The 22,687-nt window shown below is 38.8% G+C and overlaps 1 protein-coding gene across 1 annotated transcript in view; it reads left to right on the forward strand.

Annotated features, from left to right (window-relative positions):
• Window positions 1-1,375: 1,375 nt before the first annotated feature.
• The window catches only part of xkr6b (XK, Kell blood group complex subunit-related family, member 6b), a 50,345-nt gene continuing 29,033 nt past the window's right edge, over window positions 1,376-22,687 (forward strand). Inside the window, exon 1 of the mRNA XM_057352940.1 lies at window positions 1,376-2,614. Coding sequence (XP_057208923.1) covers window positions 2,043-2,614 — 572 coding nt within the window. The 5' untranslated portion in view covers window positions 1,376-2,042. The remainder of the gene's footprint in view (window positions 2,615-22,687) is intronic.

A 22,687-nucleotide genomic window follows, 5' to 3' on the forward strand; every position in this document is an offset into this window, starting at 1 on the left:
TTGATTATCTTACATTTTCTTTTAGTGGCCTAAGATGAATCTTATTAATTATTTCATGTTTTGTTATATTCTTTCATGTTTTGTTAAAGAAAAATGGAAAATGTTCAATAAACATTGTTTATTAAAAAAACACAAAGAAGATATTTTGAAGAATGTAGGAAAGCAAACAGTACTGGGGCACGTTTGACTACCATTGTAATTTTTCCTACTATGGTAGTCAATAGTGGCCAAAAACTGTTTGGTTACCAGCATTCTTCCAAATATCTTTCTCTGTGTTCATCAGAACAAAGACATTTATACAGATTTGGAACAACTCATGAACGAGTGAATGATGACAGATTTTTAGGGGTGAACTGTCCCTTTAACAGTGTCTAACATGAAGAACGTCTTATCACACCTGCACCACTGTAAAGAATTTACAGTCATTGCATTTATGAATCATTGCCGAACATTCCTTAACAGAGGTACAGGAATCGTTAGTGAATTCTCGATGAGTCGCTAATGCACTCCATTCCCTGAACTGCAGAGAACATCTCCCATTCAAATACAGTAAGTCATTTCAAAAGACCCGTGCAATTAAACTCATAAAATGAGAAGGGTTAAAGGGTAATGTCTTTCTGCCACATATCTGTTCATTGACATTGTATGCCCCACTCCTCTAAATTAATTAACAAAGGATCAAAGTAATAAAGATTATGAATACTGCAATGCCACCATGTCCGTGCCTTAGGATCTAAGCCTTTTGGCAGCTGATGGAATTGTGGTGTGAGTGTCTTAGTAATGTAACATTCTTAATCCTGCTAATGCTTCCACAGGTGTTGTGGATTTATAATGGCTCGTTTGAGGCTAGTGGTGGTAATGGACAACGGTAGCACATTGTGTGCTGTTTTGCTGGCAGACTATTCATGCTTTGCTTTGCAGAGTTTAAGAACAACAAGCTGGTAAGATTTATTTTCCTCAATGCTTTGGCAAGGATTGAAATGTTATCTCTAATGCTCTTTTCTTTTTTAACACATAGGACATGTGAAACAATTTGACTGAAACCCGATGGTGAATGCTGAAGGATCTCAAATAGCGACTCGCTTGCTGATGCTGTATGTTAAAAAAAATAAAAGGCTGATTTTAAGAGTCTAACAAATCACACATACCCTGTGTGGTTTTCAAATTCAACACTCCCATGGAAGTCCCGAGTGAGCGCGTAATGGACCGTCAGCACCATGGACAGCGCACGCATGTTACCATAAGGACTTTTCTATTCACAACATTTCTCGCACCAAATTTCACAGATCTTTCTTTATTGCTGCTGTTATATTCACACATATTTGAGGTTTTCTTAGTTCTCACAATCGGGACAGCACAGATGCGCTGCGACGGCTCGTTCAACATTGCAAAGACATCACGCTCTGCGCTTACTTTCTTATTGTATCTGCGCTTACTTTCTAATGGTTCGATTCACTTGTGGATTCAAAAGTAATGCTGCTTTAGCGCGGAGGCGAGATAGCTCAGTGACCGTAAAATGACGATGATCTGCACGAATGCTACTGGAAGGGGTTAAAATCACTAGTGGCGCGCACACTACAGCATTACATCATTGAGCAAACCCCAGTTACGAGGTGCGAATGGAAACACTAGGTGGCATCACCGATGAGTACGGAGCGACGTCTTCAGTCGAGACTTCGACCGCTAGCTCACTTGTCAGTCGCGTTTGGGTGTCTCAGGGATCAGTCTAGCGCTCCCTGTATGGTGCAAACAGAATGCTAAGGTGACAGCTGCAGCGCACTCCCAATAATCTGCATTGAGGAGTTCGTCTCTGACCCGTGCGAGGTCTATATCAGGTGTGCTTCAGGCTACTGCTGGCTTCATCGGAGCACTGAAGGAGGATGCTCACTCTCTCTGCCGCAGAGAGGCACGGTCGCCTCTGGAAGCGCCACGGTCGCCCCGTAACTCTATGGCTACCTCATTAGGGGTACTCTGGAAAACAGGTGTCAGGGAAGTGACGTCACGAGCCTCGGAAACCGGAGGTGTGAGCTTTGGAGAGCAAGATGGCAGCGAAATCCGACGGTCGGGGGGTCGTCACCGGTTTCGCCCAGCTGCACAACCTGGACGAGACGTTGGGCGGCTGCGAGGACGACCCCGGGCAGGGCAGCTCCTTCCACATATGCCACTGCTGCAACACCTCATCGTGCTACTGGGGCTGCCGGAGCGCCTGTCTGCGTTACCTCCTGGGGAAGGGGAGAGACGTCAGACGGCCACCTCACGAGGAGCGCCTGTGGTTGGACTGCCTGTGGATCATCCTCGCGCTGCTGGTCTTCTTTTGGGACGTTGGCACTGATTTGTGGCTCGCCATCGATTACTACACCAAGCAGGACTACCTCTGGTTCGGACTCACGCTGTTCTTCGTGATGGTCCCGTCTGTCCTGGTTCAGATCCTGAGCTTCAGGTGGTTCGTGCAGGATTACACGGGAGGCGGTTTGGGCACCGTGGAGGGTCTCAGCAGCCGGAGAGCCACGGCGAGTCCGACCACAAGGGTCGGTGGCAGGGCCAAATGCTGTCGAGCGTCAGTGTGGATCTGGCAGGCGATCATACACATTCTTCAGATGGGACAAGTATGGAGGTAAGCTTTGTACGAGGCTTAAATATAGCGCAGCGTTGGCTTTTTAAATGGGTACTTGTTTCTTTTTGACACTTTTAGTTTGTCACCGTGTAAAACCCGTGTGAATGACTGAGTAGATGAAACTGTTAAGTGCATTCAATACTGTCTGTGCAGGCAGTGTAACGTGTAAAACGCACAGCTAAATCTCAACATGTGCTTGTGAATGAAAATGGACCTGATCGTGTACATGCTCACTTGAAATCACTGGCATTAGTATGCGTAAGGGCGCTGTGGTAAAGTACATAGTGTATTATCGAGGTGAGTCTTGGATCGCGCACAGTGCATCTGAGGATTCATACACCCCCCCGCCCCCCTCATGAAAACAGGCTGCACAACTCTGAGACCACTGGCGAGACGGGAATCGGGTTTCTCAGACTAGCCGTCCTTCGGGATCGAGGTCCCTCCTCTTGAGCTCGATGCCGTCGACATATTTTGCGATTCAGGATACTTTTGTCTTTAAAGATCACTCTAAATGATTTGTTATCACAAAGCGCATCAACGCAGTAAAGTGCACGGTAATATCAGTCGGTACAACGTGTGCTTTCACCTGACAGGCGAGTGGGATAATGTAGTGGGATGCGGACAATTGCACGCAGAATTTGGATTTGCAAATCGTCAGTATGTTGTCTGATCCGCAGAAATGATGCGACAGTTTTCCTGCAGCAGACAGACGCAGTGGCCGCATCCACAGCGTCCAGTTTAGTTTGACGATTGCGCAATTGAGCTCGATTTCGACGGCATTCATTATTCATGTTGCTCACGTTCATATTTTTCCCTTGATGCTGTGCTTATTGCCTAAAGATGAGGTCTTCTGTGATCTGTCTCAGAAATGTTATGATGTCATCGCTTTAAAGGTGCCATAGAGTCTCTCTCCCTCTCTCTGTCTCTCTCTCTTGTGTGTGTGTATAAGGAATTCCTTATCATATTTCACGATCATGAAAATACAGTTTATGTATCTCAATATCATTTCCTGTCCACAAAGTTGAGTGAAATACCAAATTTGATACATTTGTTAGGCTAACACTGTTTTAGAAAAGGTTCAATAATACATAGCAATTGAATTTTTTATAATATACTGTATGTGTGTAAGGTGGGTAGATTTGCATTACCCTGTGGTCCGGTCCTGACCCGGCAGGATGCTGTCTGCTGACGCTCACGTTCTGTGGTTGCTACGCAACCAGTGGTATATATTATGTATTGTAAAGGCTTGTTGGCTACCTAATAAGACATTTGCTGTGTATGCACAAAACTGTATCTTTTGCCTTTTTAACGTGATATGTGTTCTACTGGCAATACAACCTGATAAATGCAAAATTTAGTCAGGATAGTTTGAGGTAAAATTCAGCGATGGATTATCTTGAACAAGTGCTGCCCAGCTTTAAAGTCACCAGTGAAAGTGGGTTAAAAATCAGCTTCAAAGAAGTTCTTTTAAATCCTTCAAATAATGTATGTAAAGTGCTATGGATTAAGTTAAATATAATAGGACTAAATTAGCAAGAAGATTAGATAAATGTCAAAAACGTGTTGGCCTTCTGAAAATGTTTTAATGTCTAAATACTGTGACATTCCAAAAACCACTACATTGCATATTATTACAATGCTCATTGTTCATGTCATTGTTACTGTATCTTTTTAAATCTGCTTAACAAGGTCTATCAGTTTCAACATAGAGCACATCAAAACCCATGAGCACAAATTGAACTGATAATGTCACACCAAACATTAGTCAGCTACTTGTTATTAAAATGATTTCTGTGCGAAAACCCAAAAATGGATAATGTGGGATTCCACAAATCTGTCTCTACAACTGCCAGACAAATCCTTCTGTCAAAAGCTTCAGAACATGTGCATTTAATAAGTAAGATTCTCAGCCCATGAAAAATACTTGGCACGAGAGCCTGACGATGTCTTTGCTGGCTTCGGTAACTAGTCTGATTCGGCACTAGCTTTGCTGCCAAGACCTCCAGCCTTTCCCACCATCCTTTACTTGAAAGTCAGTCAACACAAGAGTCTTGAGAGATAAACGGAAGATAATGGTCGATTAAGCAGCCCGAGGCGCATTTTCAGAGCTGGTTATGTGCTATGCTCTAAGCTCTCGGGCTGCTGAGACATAAAAATCGAGTCTCTCCGAGTTGTGGCAACTTTGTAGCACTGACTACAAATGTGGATTTGCTCAGAATTATTACGGTCTGTCTGAAATGCTCTGTGTATCACTAATACACAACAACACTGTGGGGCTCTAAACATTCCCTGCTGAAATGTTCATTCACCAGCATATGTTGTGTTTGGGATGCTGGTCCACAGCATGGGATGCTGGTGTTCCAACAAGGCTTCGTGACGGGTTTAACCAGCGAGATTTCCTTGGTCAATTAGCATCAACAAAAATGTTTGCTATCGCTGAGTTTTGCAGGTAAAACAGCATGGTCACAATTCACCAGCTGGATCAGCATCACACATTATATATGGACAAAAGTATTGGGATGCCCCCTTCTAATAAACACATTTATCTATTCCAGTTTTTTCAATCAAAACAAAAAAAAAATTCCCTTTTTTCTTGCAACAGTTTTGAAAGGGCCTTTTTCTGTTCTGAAATGACTGTAGCTCTGTGAGTCATCGATGGGTTTGGGTGGTGAGTGTTTGGCTCAAAGGTGTTCAGCTGGGTTCAGGTCAGAGCTTTATGCAGACAGGTCAGGGTCTTCCACACTAGACTGAATCAGTCATTTTTTACCCCTACTTTGTGCACAGGGGCATTGTCATGCTGGTATTGAAAAGACCCCAAATTCCCAATATGTTTGTCCATATTGTATACCAGCATAATCATTAATAAAAATGTGTGCAACTTGATTGACGTTGAATAGACACATCAACCCGAATGGCTGTATTGTCATAGAACCTTGTGGGAAATCTCACCCTGAGTCATACCAGTTGATAAAATCGAGGCAGAAGTGGGCCATCGAGAACCATCTCAGACCAGAAGGTCCCTGAAATTCATTACCATATAGACCATAAGTTTTATGTTATGCACTTAATTTACATCAGGAGCGTAAACTCATTTACATTGTAGACTGTGTGCGTAACACTGTTAAATATAAAAATAATAACAGGGCTGTCAAAAATGACTAAAAACATCTCAAACTCAATCTTTTGAGTTTTTCAACCTGGAGATCTGTCTACATTGATATCTTGTCTTTTGATTGTCTTCAGTGATACTGTACCAGTAAGTTCTGTAATCTTTTTTCTTTACAAATAATGACTTTTGTGAATTTTTATTATGTAATGTATGCATGGTTACTTGATTTATTCGGTTACCCTAAGTAGGGGTAATACTGCGATACTGCCAACACTAACCGAATGCATTATAATCTATTATTACATGGCTCGTTGGAATGCTTGATTCTGATTGGCCAGTCGCGACATTTGCAGGTTCGTTATTCCCAGATAACAACCTCTCAAAACTAATAACACATGGTAACCTGGATGCAGCAAATCTTTTTGACTTTTTTTTTGACAATTTAATTATAAATATGTCTTTTAATAACATATATGACATTATATTTACAAATGATTAAACCAAATTGCCTGTTCGTGACATTTAAACATCGTTTCATACCTTAAAACCGAAAGTAAACGGCTTTTCCTCACGGAAGGTCGGCATTCGGTAAAAATGAGCTAATAAATTATTTAAAATTCACATTTCATGTCCAGTTTTTTCTCATGTGGCAAGTAGCCGTGTAATAAGCGGGATAATGTACAAGCAGCCTGCTGTTATTGTGAAATTAGAAATAAGCCTTATTTCTGCGATAACAACCGGCTGCATGTACATTATCCCTTACATAATAATATACATTGATGAAAATGGTCCTCGGTGAATTAATAGCTTCAGTTCCTGTTTATGTAAAATAAAACAGAATAATGCATACCTCTGCATCTGTTTTTGTGAATGAGACTTGTAGCTTTACTCATCTGACACACATCATGCCCAAATAAAACATTACATCACAGTATCTGCTTCTGCCAATCCAACCAGTATCAAAACAAATACAGACAGCTTCAGTTTGAGCCTGAGCTACTTGGCGAGTCTGTTTTTCACCCACAGTATTGATTGTTTTTGTTTAAACATGAATTATTGTAATTGTGGCCATTTAACAGTATTAATGATCCCGCTTAATGATATCCACTATAATGATAGAGCTAAATGGAACACAATTCTGGCTTGATGTTGATGAAAGGGTACTTGAGTCTTACTGATGAGACTGTGGGGGTACATAAGACGAAAAGCCTTGGAAACACTGCAATAATCTGCTCGTTCACTGCTGTTTTCAGGGCTTCATTTCTGCTTATTGTCTTGCCGGTCCTCCCCATCCACTAGTTAAAGTCATGATATGCACCTTTTCTCCCTTGCTGGCTGTTTTCCCTTTTACATAAATCTCCACTTGACCTCCATTTCTGTCAAGGAAACTGGAGCATCTGCCGGCCTTCCCATTATTGGAGACTTTTCCCCTTGTCTATGACGTTTGCGCACACACCAGCCCTCCCACTATACTCTGTCACCTCTAGTAAGATACACACGAGCACACTGTCCCCATTCACTTCTGTTTGCCCTCTCAGTGTCACACCTCTAACAGGATCCTCAGGTAAGAATATAGTCAGCTACTAAATATACACTGTAAAAAATGATTCTGTGTCGTAGTAGATTTCATGAAATTATTTGAGTAAACTTGACTTACTACAATTGTGTTCTTGTTTTTTTTAACCAAAATTTAAGTTAAAATTATAGAAATACATGTATCTTGGAATTCTAAATGCACAAATAATTGAGTGAATTCAACTTAATTTTATCATGTTCAACCCACTTAAAATTGTATAAAGGATCTTTATTTAATTATTTTGTGGTGGAACTACATGAATTATTTAAGTTAATTTCCCTAACTGAGCAGTGAATTTAGAGTTCCCAGCATGCTCTGCATGCGACAGCATTAGGAGAGTCATTTTTGTGAAAAAGTGCTATTTTATGTGCTTTAGAATAAAATGAAAGACTTGATAGTGTTTATTGTTCAGTTGTCTTTAAGATTTAGAAGATATTCTGTTTGTATTTCTGAGTTTCGTGGTTACCATCTTTCAGAAGAGTGGTGCTTGTGCTTAGGTTGTGGGAGAGCTCAAGCTGTTTGTTTTTTCACACAGTGAACAGTAATGCTGCTAATGTCAGTACTGAGTCAACTCTCAGCTTACTTGTACATATATGTTATAAACAATAATAAATGTTAAACTGAAGTTAAAAAAGATCAAGAAGTTATCTCCAATGCTCAAATTAGTATTTCTTCTAGATTTTTTAACGTTTATCATGTGACGTGCTTAAATATTTTATGTAATTTTACTTGATTTATTCGTGGAATATTGCGTTAAAAATATGCTTTAAAGTACTTAAAAATATTTTGTGTAATACTGTTACCTTAATTTTTTAAGTAAATATCTGTGTCATTTTTTACAGTGTAGTGTTGTACGGGGTTGGATTGAGAACGATGTAAGATGTTGATTTGAGAGGGGAGTGTAGTATCTGTTTGAGTATTTTGAGTATAGTGTTTGTTTGAAAGTGTATCCGGTTTAATGAGTGTAATAGTATTTGTTTGAGAGTGTTGTATTATGTTTTTGAATGAGTGTTATAGTGTTTGTTTCAGAGTGTCGTGTTTTTACGAGTGTTATAGTCTTTATTTGAGAGTGTTGTATCATGTTTTTATGATTATTTTAGTGTTTGATAGTGTTGTATTGTGGGTTGTATTAGTGTTGTGTCATGTTTTTACAAGTGTTATAGTATTTGTTTGACAGTGTTGTTTTTTCGTTTTTTTACAAGTATTTCGGTGTTTTTTTAAGAGTGTTGTAACAGTTTTTAACCAGTGTTATAGTGTTTGTTTAAGAGTGGTGTATCATGTTTTTATGAGTTTTGTAGTGTTTGTCCTAAAGTGTTATAGTGTTTCGGAGTGTTGTATTGTGGTTTTTATTAGTGTTGTATCATGCTGTTAGAAGTCTTATAGTATTTGTTTGAAATTGTGTTGTATTGTGTTTTTGTATGAGCATTATAATGTTTATTTGAGAGTGTCATGTATTTATGGTTGTGATAGTATTTGTTTGAGAGTGTCGTATCATGTTTTTTTGGTTATTGGTTATTGTGTTTGAGAGTGTTGAATTGTGGGTTTTATTAGTGTTGTGACATGTTTGTACTAGTCTTAAAGTATTTGTTTGTAAATGTTGTGTTGTGTTTTTACAAGTTTTTTAGTGTTTGTTTAAAAGTGTTGTATCCATTTTTTACAAGTGCTATAGTGTTTGTTTGAGACCGTTGCATCAGGTTTTCTTTAATCAGTGTTATATTGTTTGTTTGAGGGTGTTGTATGCTTTTATGAGAATTGTAGTGTTTGTGTAAGAGTGTTGTATCTGTTTTTAACAGCGTTATAGTGTTTGTTAGGTGTGTTGTCATGATTTTATGAGTGTTAAAGTTTAAGAGAAATATTGTTTGAGTCTTGTGTTGGTTTTATGAATGTAATGTAGTGTTTGTTTAAGAGTGTTAAAGTGTCTGTTTGAAAGTATTCTGTAGAGGTTAAGTGTTGTGTACTGTTGTCTGAGTGTTGTATAATGTTGTTTGAGAGTGTAACATCATATGGGGTATTACAGGGTTTAGAGAGTGTTAGAGAGTATTGTTTTATTGTTTTTTTTACAAGTGTTATAGTGTTTATTTGGGAGTGCTGTGTTTCTATGAGTATGATACTGTTTGAGTGTTTTTATGGGTGGTCTAGTGTTTGTTTAAGAGTGTTTTATAGTTTAAGAACAAGTTTTTGAGAATATAATATTTGTAACATAAGCAGTAGATATAGTTTCAAAAAATGCACCACCCTCCCACCGAAAAGCCTATGTATTACTCATGTACCACTGAGTTTGTGATCAAATATTAGTCATTAAATGGGTGGTTAAATAGAAGTATTGTCAATAGGAAATAAATATTTATTGTCTGAATTTGTGTCTTGTAGTCAACCAAGAGAGTAAATAGAGTGCACAAATCTCACCTGTGTCTCAGGGTTACTAACTGTCCCGTATTAGCCGGGACATTGTTTATTTTGGCCCAGTTTGCAATGTCCCATACAAGACACCTTCTGTCCCATATTTTTTTGCCAAACTTTGTCCTCTCACAAGTTTAAGTGTTTGGAAGAGATCTTAATAATGCTCCAAACTCACCAATGTTTGCTATATAAAGTCAGAGACTTTAATAATAACTCAGACACTTTTTATCAAAGCTGCATTCAGCACAATTAACTTAGTCTCTTGTGCTGTAGTAAAGAGCACTGTCTAGTCTTTGTAAGAACCTCTTTATAGTTCAGCTGGCTCCTCAAGAGCCTTTTTTTTTGGCTGAACAGCCTTTAACGTTTACTGAATACTGAAGACCCAGCAGTGTGTGGGCTGATCAATGACTTACACTGCTGACGTGCTAGATGTGCTTACGGTAAACTCTACTAGAGTTTTATATACTGCAAGCATTGTCAAACAGGCACAAAGAACAGCTATGTTCATTGACAAACACTCAGAAGGGGTTTCAACAAATGCTTGCCAAATTGGAAGCAATAGACGGTTTCAGCAGCAACAACATAAACAAACGTTACGTGGCCCAAACTTAACTTCTGGTAGTTCTGTGCAAAGAATCTTTTACTGTTGAGTAGTTTACATTTAATTTAATACACTTAATATACAATAAAATATTAAAGCAGCCCTAACACACGCGGTTTCTGCCAATCTCATATTAATCTTGAGTACCTATAGAGTAGTACTGCATACTTTGTATCTTCGAAGAGTATTTAGTTTGATCACATTTATAAAAGATAGATACAGCTGTACGATTATTTCCGAAAGCATACGGCGCGTACGGGGGGGAGGGGTAGGCTGAACTAAAGCACGTGTGCACCCATTGCCAGCAAAACACAGACATCAGTTTCACTCACCGCATGCGGTTCATGTCCGGCATCTTTTAGCGCTGGGACGGCTCCATATATCAGTTTCAAAGATCTCCAAATCCAGCGTTATATCCACCATGTATATAACATTCATCACCCAAATGCAGTGAACAAACAAACACCTGAACTTCGCGAACGTATGCTCTCTCTCTCTCCTGCACACAAGTGAAAGTGACATCTGCGCATGCTCCTTCTCCTGCTCTCTTTGCTGCCGCGTGGGTGTGCCGCGTGCTTTTCCCGGAGAATTGTCCAATAAGTGACTAAGAAAATTGTTACGAAACAGTTTTATATGTTCGAAAAAAAAATTCGCAGGGGGCGTGTATCGAGCACAGAAATACTACGTAATACGCCCAACTCGTTTTTTGAGAAGTTGACCATGTTAAGCATGAGAAGACAAGCACGTTTAACATTGTAAAGAAGTCAGAATGCATGACACACCGTTGCACCACCCCTTTAATATAAATTAAATTTAGGTAGCTTGTAAAGCCAATTTGATTTAACTTAAACACTTAAATTCAAAAGCTGCCTTAAATTGAGTTGAATTTCTTTTACAGTGATGGAACACAACTTTAATCTTCAGTTCATAACTAAATAAAAAAACATGTTAATGATTTCTCAAGGGGAATGTAAATTTATGAGCAAAACTGTATGTGTGCCAGTTTGATAAACTGACGCAGCTTGTGTGCTAAAACAACTTTGGCGTTGAAGGCAGGATTTACATGATGTAGTCGTGTTGGAATCAGTCCTCCTTACAAAAGCCAAATGCACAATGGAATGTTATGACTAATTTGTGAGTGTTTTCACTTGTTAGCGTACTGGTGTGATGATCGTACTGGCTTATTTATGTGTGCTTCTATCATCTTGGTGATAGATTGTAATGAGTCATTTGTGAGCATGTTTACAGGTTGGACCACAGAGCGCTATGAATAATTTGTATGTGTTTGATCACACCAGCTGGGTTTACGATTATGACTATGTCGTTTTAATTTGTAGTTTTTAAGCGTATCACTGCCCTATATGGTTATTAACCAGTGTGTTCTGTTTAATGTTTTGAACACTTTAAGTTTAAATACAGCGAATATAGTGTAAGTTAGTTATTTTCCACAAGTTCCGCAGTGAAATTTAAGGTTACATTAGCTAAGCGTCTGCGTTGGTGAATGATTTTCAATTCGTTTCCAGAAATAGAGGATTGACTTCCCACAAGCTTTCGTAAAGTATCTCTAATAATTACATCGGATAATTGAAGTTACAAAAGTGTTTGTCTGAAAAAGTGTTTATAGAAGAACCCACCCACTCACATGTCACTTTGAACAGCCCAACTTAAAATGTATCATCATCTTCCCACCTTCATTAAAATATGAGTCAAAACTGTAATTATATTTGATCATGCAACCCAAAAAAGCTAACATCAAAACGCCAAAGCTGCATTTTTCCATTTTATGTAAATGTGTGGTGAATTAATAAATACTTAAGAAATACTGTGACGAGGGAGGCGGGACGAGAGCCGTGAGGGAACAAGGGAGGAGCTCCGGAAGCATAAGAGGAGGAGCGACAGGAAGGTACGACGAGAGAAGACCAGGCCTGGACATTGTGTGTTTTAGTTATGTTTGTGTAGCCGGCAGTCGACCGTGAGGTGGCTGCCGGCCCTTTACTTTCGTTTATGCTTTGTTTATTTTATTAAAGTTTTGGTTATCGTTCGTCGGTTCCCGCCTCCTTCCACCGTTGTTACAAATACATTTTGTTGCACTTGCACATAGATTTAACTTACAATGCCGAAATATGTACATCAAGCAAAAGTAACAGTTCACCCAAAAATAAAAATTCTGTCTTCATTTACTAACCCCCAAGTTGTTCCAAATCTGTTTAAATTTCTTTGTTCTGATGAACACAAAGATATTTGGAAGAATGCTTGTAACCATAGTAGGACAACAGCTTGGCACTTTTTCAGCTGACAATCATTGGTAACCATCGCTCTTATCGCATCACTCAATGTGGGTGATGACAGACGGATTTGTGCCCTGAGGCCTGAGAGAGAGACAACCATCAGCTTGTTCACTCACCAGCCACCCGTTAACCATTAGCCATCATCACACGATGACCCACTGTTGCACCTCCACACACATGTACGCACGCACCCACACATATGACTGGGTTGCACATACACACACGCACACACAAAAACACGATGCTGATGAGTTCAGCTGTTGGTCATCAAAGCTGGACACATGGCCTTTATTAGGTATAGTTTGTAAACTCACTAATAAACTCTTTTAGTTGGACATCAGGGGGTAAACAGAAGTATTTTTTGTAAGAAAGCTTCAGATGTGCACTGGTTTGGTCTACTGCAAATATTTTGAACTTGTTCTAACACTTAACATACTACTGTGTGCCCCTTCTGATCTCTTTCATCTACATTCCAGGAATAAGACATTAAGGATACCATCTCAATGGCGGACAGGGAGATATTTACAATTTCAAACTAAAGGATTCTGTTTCTTCACACAACACTCATCCACTTACATAAATATTTGTACTTTGCCTGTAGGAGTCAGTAGGACAGATCCAGCCAGTTTGGACCTCCCCGCTGAGCTAAAAGAGAATCCGTGCGCTGTGATGTCTCATCCTCATCTTCTGAACATCATTATGCTCTTTCACTACATGAGACGGTCCAATTAAAACATGCAAAGCAAGAGAGCAACTGTGTTAAAACAGAGAATTAAATAGTATAGACAGCTGACAGTGAGCAGTTTTGCAAAGCTCCGCATGTAGTCTGATTCTTTATATTTGATGTTAAATTGATATGAAAACATTGAATGCTTTCAAGGGAATCCTGCTATTCAGTGAATCATACAGTACAATGAGGAGATTGACCTGAATGTGAAGACGATTGTCGGCTTATAGAATTACTTCAAAAAGTGTTGAAATGGTGATTTATATAGCCATGATGAAAGTATGCTATTTATAAGCCATGGTGAAAGAATCTGATTATGACTCCGATGATAAGGAGTTTGCTGCTGGCTGTCAGGGAGACAAGCAGCTGTTTTGCTTTTGTCTTCCGGATGGTTAGTTCCTGTTTAGGATCTGAGATACAGGTCAATAACGTTTGACCCCTGGGAAGGCTGGAAATAAACTGGTTGTGATGGACTTTTTCCTGGAAAACCGAATCCGTAAACTAGACCAGCACCAAACCAGCATAAAAGAGCTTGGCCGATTCATGCGAGTCTAAGCTGGTGAGCAGGGATTCATTTTACACTGATTTACAGTTTAGATCATGCAGGTTTATAGCTTCTTCTCATTACCATAATGAATATTCACTATTCACAAATTTTCTTTTCGTTATTCTTTTTGTTCCTCTGGCTTGGATTTGTTTGTTGCACCGCATGGCAGCAATTCCGATCAAACGAAAAAGTTTAAAGTAATTCTAAAAAAGGTATTTGAAAGGTGATTTAAGATTATTTGAAATGTTTTAACTCACATACAGTAACAGCTCATCCCTTACAGCACAGCGGCATGAAACACGAGTGAATGATGTTGATTAGAGGATTTTTTTGTGAGCAAGAATATTTAATTTAACGATTGTTGTGCTTTGATTCCTTTGTGCTCGCATAGCGTCTTTCCCTCATGTCATAAGAGGGAGAAGACACAAAGAAAGAAAACTGATGCACGGTTAAAGAAATAAGAAGCCTGATGGCGACATTGAAAAACTGTTGATTTCTGGTCAACCATGTGATCACCTGTTAGCCGGAAAGGACCAACCCCTCACATTCTGCTCAATCTGAAAAGATATATCAGGTAAGAAATTAATTTAAATTATATTTAGTGTAAAATATCAGATTGTCCTAAATTTACAGCTAGTGAATAGTTTTAATGCTTTGGTTATGTTCTTCATTATGTACGAATTTGCCATGATTATATTAAATAACATAATTATGTGTCAACTGGTTGTGTTAGGTGAGCTAGCCAGAGTAATTAACATTCAGCATATGCCAAGTGTTAAAACATCAAAACTTAACAATAACTACCTAAGTTTACCAATACCGTTAGTCCCATCAACTACCCTTTTCTGCCAATACCCATACGTGCATGAGTCATTATTATTATTAATTATGAACTTGTGAACATGTTTATTTTCTATTCTGATTTTTATCTTGTCTGATGTGATCTCTTCTGTTTTAGGTGCTTTGACACAGGGAGTGAAGTCCAGGAATGCACAGATTGTGTGGGTGGAGCTGAAAGGCAGACTGCTGCACCCTTTACTCCAGTTTCTCTACCTAAAACCTCTATTTTTTGTTTTTTCTTGTAGCGTTTCTTTTATTTTTTAACAAATGGAAGGAGTATAAAGATTCAGAGTAAGAAAATAAAAAACGCCTCAAACTATGAAAGTTGTTTTTATTGGCCTCGCTTGCTCCTCCCACAGCTCTCATCACGCCTCTATCGTCACAATGTTAATATTAACATTTTGTAAAATTACATTCATTTAGTTATTTCGATGTTAGTTTATTGGACGTTAAACCAAGGTGTAACATTGCAAGTTTGATTCAGTTAGGTTAATGCTGACGTGTGAACATTTGTCGTTGTTTTAATGCTTGTTTAGTATCTGGATATTTATTGCAAAACATCCAGTTTATTCACTGATATCCAAAATAGTTTTCAGTAATAAATCCAGTAAACTAACTCTTATCATTTCTGTGGCAAAATTTCTATTTGAATCCAGCCAAATATTCTCTTTAAAATGCTGTACAATGTACACAAGGTATTCTACATATAAATAGTCAATGTTCAAATACAAATATTCAGTATTTAGCAACATAAGCCATAATGATGTGTACATACTGTATAGACGGTTTCATTGGATGCACTTCTGTTCTATGTTTGGTTATAATATAACAATTCATTTTCGATTGAATTATATTTATAATTTATTGATTCTTTGCGGAGGTCTACCGGAAGTTATGTTTGGGCCACCTAACGTTTGTTTATGTTTACCGATAGAAATGTTATGTGAATATTGTAGAAGATATATTGTAGTCTTTTGTTCAGCTGTGCCGTTTGCTTTGCTTTAGCTCACTTGAAGTCAGTGAATTGAGAAGAGTATTTGAAACACTCTCTTTCTTCCTGCAATAGGGAGAACGAACCTGTTTTTGAAAGCGCATTAAATCTGGACGAGGCCTCTCTGAAGCAATGCCCCGGCGCTAAAACTGCCCTACTTTTAATAGAAAGCATTGCAGTGACCATTCAGGCTGATAGTGTTTAAATGTAATGCCCTGCAACCACACTCACTGCCCTCTGCTCATGTGTATAAAGTCAGGCCAGAAGCGTCTACTTTCTTTATTTTTCACCGTCTTTCTTCCTCTTGCAGTCATTTCCCACCTCTCCTTTTCTCTCCCCTGCTTGTTTTCTTGCTTGCTCAGCTCTCGCTGGATCACGCTCACATTTTCATTGCAACTTTGTCTTTCATGGTGGGGATGTTGGGGGATCCCAATGTTTTTTTTTTCTCATGTGCTGACTCGAGTCTTTTGGAGAGAGTGAGTGGCACGACATGACATTGTCAGATCTTTCAGCGAACAGTGATTTTCACTGACTGCAGTTTTTCACAACTGGACCCGTTTTCGTGATCTCATGGGGCTCTACAAATTCACAGACCGGCCCCTGAAAGCGCTTTACACCCACGAGTACCAAGATTCAGGGCGCAGTAATGTCAAGAGACTAGCCGGATACTTAACCTTGACAGTCGTCGCTATGAAACCTCATCCACTTGTCTTTGTTTGCTTCTCTTTTTTTTCTCTCTCGTCCACTTTCACTAGTTTCCTGTCAAGCAAACATGCAGACACATACAAACTCGCATCCATGTTTTATTCCCCAGGGCTCTCTCTCTCTCTCTCTCTCTCTCTCGTTCTGCCCCTCCCTGTGCTTGTTTCTAGCAGGTGCAGTGAGCCGATGACAGTTGTATTAGCAGTCGATTGCGAGGTCACTCTTGCTCAGCTCCACTGAGATGCAGCTGTAGAGCAGAGCAGTAAAGCTGAAACAAGAGCATTCACAATAGAGAGAAAGAGATACAACAACGGACCGCTGAATGTCTTCAAGCTGTTTTTTTTTACTTTTTATTTGCCACATTATTTGTGACATCACAGTTAGCTTGTTAATACTAACTAGGTTGTGCAGACATAACTGAACATTTTTAAAAACTATTTTAGCTGTAGTGAAGTCGAGACTGGCATATTAACAATAACATTGATTAGAAATGACCAAAAATCATTTAAACATTTTAATTGCACACTCAATTGCTATTCTTCAATGGTTTAAACACGTGATCTTTCTTGCTGACCTAGTGAAGTTTCAAATATATTTTATTTAGGTCATACATCTTCCCCTTTTAGCGTTTGTCGTGCTAGGGGTACGATTTTTGTTTGAAAACCACCCTAATATGCTTGATTTATTTATAAAAATATATATGTAATAAAGCAAAAGTGCAGCTGTAGATACTTTAAATTAGAACTCATTTAGAGCTAGTTCATAAAATGGTGGGGGGAACTTAACCATTGCAAAAGTTTGATCCCACCGTGAAACCTCGGACTTCCAAATTCGCTGTTTTTCAAGAAATGAAAAAAAAAACGTCTGTACAAAAAAAACGTTATACTTTTTATTGGTTTGATATTTGCAAAACCCAGTCTTAAAAAATCGGAATAACTAATAGTAATTATTTCTGGCAAAACATAATAATCACAAAATATGGAGATACGAGGTTTCAGAAACACAGCAGTGATATCCATTAGATAAGATACATAATAGCCTATTGGGTTCACAATATAATGGTATCATGATATTTTGGAGACAATTTATAAAGTGAAACTGAAATTCAAATTGTTTCCATAACAATTTCAACCAAAAAAATAATAATTTTAGAATATAAAAAAGGGAAAATGTTCCTCTTAAAGCAGTAAATACACACACAAAAACACATACAATATTATTTATGTTTTGGCACATGTTTGGAAGCTCAAGCAAGGTATTAGCGCAACAAATACTGTACAAAAATCATAATTTGACTCAAAAACCCACTATAGCTCTACAATAGGCTGCCAGTTTTTGTTTGTATCCCAATATATCGCCACTCCCCCATGGTCCCATCCAAATCTTTTGGTAATCCTACAGAAATCGTTTATATTTTACCCCATGATCGGTTAAAACAACCAAGCATGGGTTATTTTATAACCCAGTGGTTGGGTGTGTCCCTTTTTTGACCCAACGATGGGTTTAAAATAACCCATCAGTTTTTAGAGATGCCCCCTATACTGAAAACCAGACCAGGGGCCGGTTGCATAAACTGCTTAGACTAGTCTTACAAGTTAGTCATCCATTTTTTTCTTAAAGACTGGTCATAACTTTTTTAAGTCAGTCACGTAAAAAGGTAGATTGGTCTAATTAAAATCTGAAAAGTAAGACTTATTAGTCCTAACTAATTGCTAGTCAGTGGGACCAGTTGTTAAGACACAGTCTTAACTTAGCTGCATGCTATGTTTATGCAACTGGCCCCAGGTATCTGAAGGCAAGGATCCCCTCATTGATGCAGGTCTCAATGTAACTCTCATCGAGTTGTCAATCACAAATTAGGGACAGCGAGGCTTCCAAAGCTGGCGGTGCATCTCCCTACAGAGGAGGATACAGTCTGTTAATCCTATACTAGGAATAGACTGACGAAAAGCTTACTTTGGGGATACTGTATTCTTTAGGGAATAAATCTGAGTCTGAGTTTATGGGCTATTGGGTGTTTGCGACACAGATTCGACAGATGGTGCAGTTGGGTTGACAGTGGAGCTCCATGTCCTAATTGAGAATCTAAATCCCCAAAGATCAGTAAAACTGTTGTTCTAATTCATGTCTTTTATACAGTATATCGCTGATATGATGTTTTTCTACATGACTGATTGGACATTATTTGACCACCATCATTAATCATAAACTAATGTACATATACTTGCCATCTTTTGGTATTATATGTATGTGCCAGTAATAACAGCACAATAAATGCAGTATATTTATATTGGTAGAAGACTTCATCATAATGTTGAATTTAAAACCGAAAGCGTACAGCTGTCCCTGTTGTTGTTGATTTGGAAAACCCAGTGTTTTACTTGAGATCAAACTCATTCTTGCAGCTGTTCGAACAATAATCATTTCAAGATTAAGGGGGGATTTTCACAATACCGTTTTCAATTAAAAATTTTGGCTGGGTATTTACACAACAATGGAATATTGGAGGCCTGAAATCGCAACCTTTTGAAAATATTTTTCAATGTGCAAGTATTTAGAAAAAAATGTTATTGTCTATGTGTAAACAACAAACTTTTTCACAAAATTTGTGAAAAAACATCAAATTGGTGACACCATTCTCATGTATGTTACGTGTTCGGTCTACAGGCATGCGTGAGTACTTTGTCAACATCGTCGTCTTTATGCAAAGCTTTTTGGAAAATTACATGTTTGCGTTTTTATATTGCTGTCGTGTATTATATATATTACCTATTTTGCATTACATATGCATATACTGGAATACATCGCTGACATAAAGCAGGGTGCCTAGGGTTCTTCCTGTGAAACGCGGAAGTAACTCGTGAATATAGCCCATTTAGAACTAACTTTTGCCTTTCTATCACCATCTCCATTTTAAACCTAGAATCTTTTCATTGGTTGAAGTCAAACAACATCAAACTGACATTATTTGTGAAATCACACCTGATAGCCCATTTATTATTTTAAGCTTACCGGCGCCATCTTGTGCAACAAGCAAATTCAGTGCAAAACAGAACTACAGTACTGTTTATTCTTTTATTATTCAGATGACAGAATAACCAGGGGCGGATTTAGTGATTTGGGGGCCCTAGGCAAATCTATGTATGGGGGACCCAACTATGCTCCATTTTATTTGACTGTAATGCTTATTTTTCTTCCTCCTCAAAGCACACAACTTATTACCCCCAGTCAAAGTGACAGGGGAAAACTAAGCTTAATAAACACAGATACTCTCTAATTAAACAAAAATTAAATAATGAATTCCCAAATAAAAAACATGGGAAAAGATTACATCTGGGATTACTATATACAAAGTATGCCATCTCTCAGTGGGTTTTTTGTGGTTTACAACCTTTCATGCATTTAAATGTGACCAAATTTCTATATTAGTGCATACAGTACGAATCGTTAGCACTGTACTGACGTTATTATATTATGTCTTTATGTGCCCATCAGTCAGGGGGGGGTTGTTTGGTAGTGCCTTCGTACTGATGTTATAACGTAAAACGTTAACAGGGATATCCCAACTATTTTTATGATTCCTTGGGGTTCTACCTGGCTGCTGACATGGCTTATTGGTTAAGTCCACCCCTGCCTTTTGGAGGCCCCTGGTAGCTCGGGGCCCAAGGCGATTGGCTACATTTGCCTAATGGGTAAGTCCGTCCCTGAGAATAACCTTACAACCTTACAATGAAAATGTAAGCTTAAAATGATATAATACACCAGAGCGTCAGGCAGAAGAAAAACAATCACAAATCTATTTTCACATCACAAAAACTCTCCTGAGCATGTATAAGTCAGCTGTTTGTGATTTAAGAAGTTCAGTCATACAACTGCCAGTTTCCTTTAGACAGAGGTTTGTATAGGCATTGTAGACCCTCTTCCGCTGTGAACTCACAAGATAGAGAAAAAGGGTTAAAACCAGCATTTCTCAGTGAGAATACTGTGGAACTGTGCTCATCATGGTTACTATACTTTGACACAAGGCCCCTGTGAGGCTGTCACAGGCTGTTTGTATGGCCCCAGGCTGTGCAGGGAGCTGCTATATCTCTAAAAACATCACACTCTGCTCTCTGATGGAGACAAGGGTGATTGATTGAGTGAGTGAGTGAGTGAGAGAGAGAGAGGGAGTCTGCTGTAATGGAATTGTATTAAAGGGGATGTGCAACGGTGTTTCATGAATTCTGACTTCTTTCCAATGTTAAACTATCTTCTCATGCTTGACATGGTCAACTTGTCAAAAAAATGAGTTGGACATATGACGTAGCATTTCTGTGCTCGATACACTCCCTCAGAGTTCTTATAGGTTTCGGAACGTTTTTTTAAGAAGAACATGAAAATTCATTTCGTAACAACTTTTCTTAGTTCCTTATTTGGCAATTCTCCCAGAAAAGCACGCCCACGTCAAGGCGAAAGAAATAGCCCGCCCACGCGTCAACCGGCGAGTGATAGGAAGACCCGCTTACCATCAAGATTGGCTGCGCTGCGTCAAGATTGGCTGCGCTGTGGGCCTGCACTGCAGCTCGTTACTCTTGCGATAATGAGAGAAGTTGAGGTGTGTTTGTTTGTTCACGGTGTGGTCCCAGTGCTAAAAGATGCTGGACATGAACCGTATGCGGGAAGTGAAACTGAGTCATATGTCTGCGTTTTGTTGGCAATGGGTGCGCACATGCTTTAGTTTTAATTCCCCCCGCACGCTTCGTATGTTTTCGAAAATAATCGTACAGCTGTATCTGTCTTTTATAAATGTGATCAAACTAAAGATTCTAAGGGTATTTGATTCTGTAAGTACTCAAGATTAACATGAGATATGCAGAAACTGTGAGTTATGGCCACTTTAAGTAAAGAGCAATAGAAATTTTAATTGCGTTACATTAAATTAAACCGAGGCATTGAGATGCGCAAGTGTCAGTGAGAGAATGAGAGAACTGCCTCTTTTCATCTCTGATTCATCTTTTGTGCTGTCAGTTTTGTTAGATGCGCTTCCTGCATGGTCTTCCGTCAACTGATGTTTGCTCAAAATTTACTCATCAGAGTCTATTATGAAGCGTATTGGATGTACTGTATAACAGTGTAATTCTCTGAAATACTGTATGTGCATATCATACATTTTAAAGACATTTCACCTAAATATGACAATACTGTCATTATAACAGTAACTCACCTTCATGTTCTTTTAAAGATAGCTATGACTTTCTTCTTTGGAACACAAAAGCAGGCGTCATGTTAGAGACTGACAGCCTCAGTCCTCATTCACTTTCATTGTATGGAAACTGCAGTGTCAATTTTTCTTCACAGTTGTTATCCTCATGGCTTTGGAAAATTTCTCGACCTTCATTTTTTGTTCGTACATTTCGCACTTGGAGTCTCGTGGTACAAAGCGGGTCACCATCAGAGCCCCTCAGACGTGCTGTATTAATGACTTATTGACTGTTCATGCTTCATGGGTGTGTTGTGAAGCTTTTATCAGTGAAGGAGAAGCTGGGGACGGGTGCTTGAAAATCCCTGATGCACATCAAATGGGTGCCCATTGCATACAAAGTCACAGATGCACACACAAAGCACATACAGTGACATCCAAATGGCCACATTCAAAAGCTGATTTAAACATGAAAATAAACAAGAAAACATTATGATGTAACATTAATTACATTGTGTCACTAATGTAAGCAAATGTCAACACTTTTGCACTTTTATATGCGCTTTTTGCATTGCTAGTTTGAGTTCAAGTAAAACGGGAAATTTGCATCAAATAAGAAAAAAATATTGTAAAATTTTCGCTGACTCATTTCAGACATTTGGACCCGATTATATATTTGTATTTCCCCAGCATTACAGCTTTCATTGATTTAAATCTTGACAGATGACGTCTTTACACAGTACATGAATGGTGAAATACAAGCATATGATTAATTTACAAATAGACTGTTGTTTTTAGATGACTCATTGTTTATACTGAGCTACAGTAACTAAGCATCTGTTTTTCTCGAGCATCCAGTAGTGCAAATGTCTGTTTCATTCATCTACCCGCTGCATCCGTCTCCCACCAGGGGCCTGCAGTGGAGGTGACACCAAAACTTTGATCGCGGAAACAAATTTGTTTTCCGGTTCCTTCCTGCATGCTCTTCAAGCTCTTGAGGGCGAGTTTTTTTCTTACTCTTGCTCCAGAGAGGTGTCTTTCCAGGTGTCCGGCAGAGATACCCCACAGAGAGTGATTGTCAGAGATGAGTGCCTAAGCCACTGTGGACGGGTG

This window comes from Triplophysa rosa, linkage group LG15 (assembly GCF_024868665.1).
Source record: "Triplophysa rosa linkage group LG15, Trosa_1v2, whole genome shotgun sequence".
Taxonomy (NCBI): domain Eukaryota; kingdom Metazoa; phylum Chordata; class Actinopteri; order Cypriniformes; family Nemacheilidae; genus Triplophysa; species Triplophysa rosa.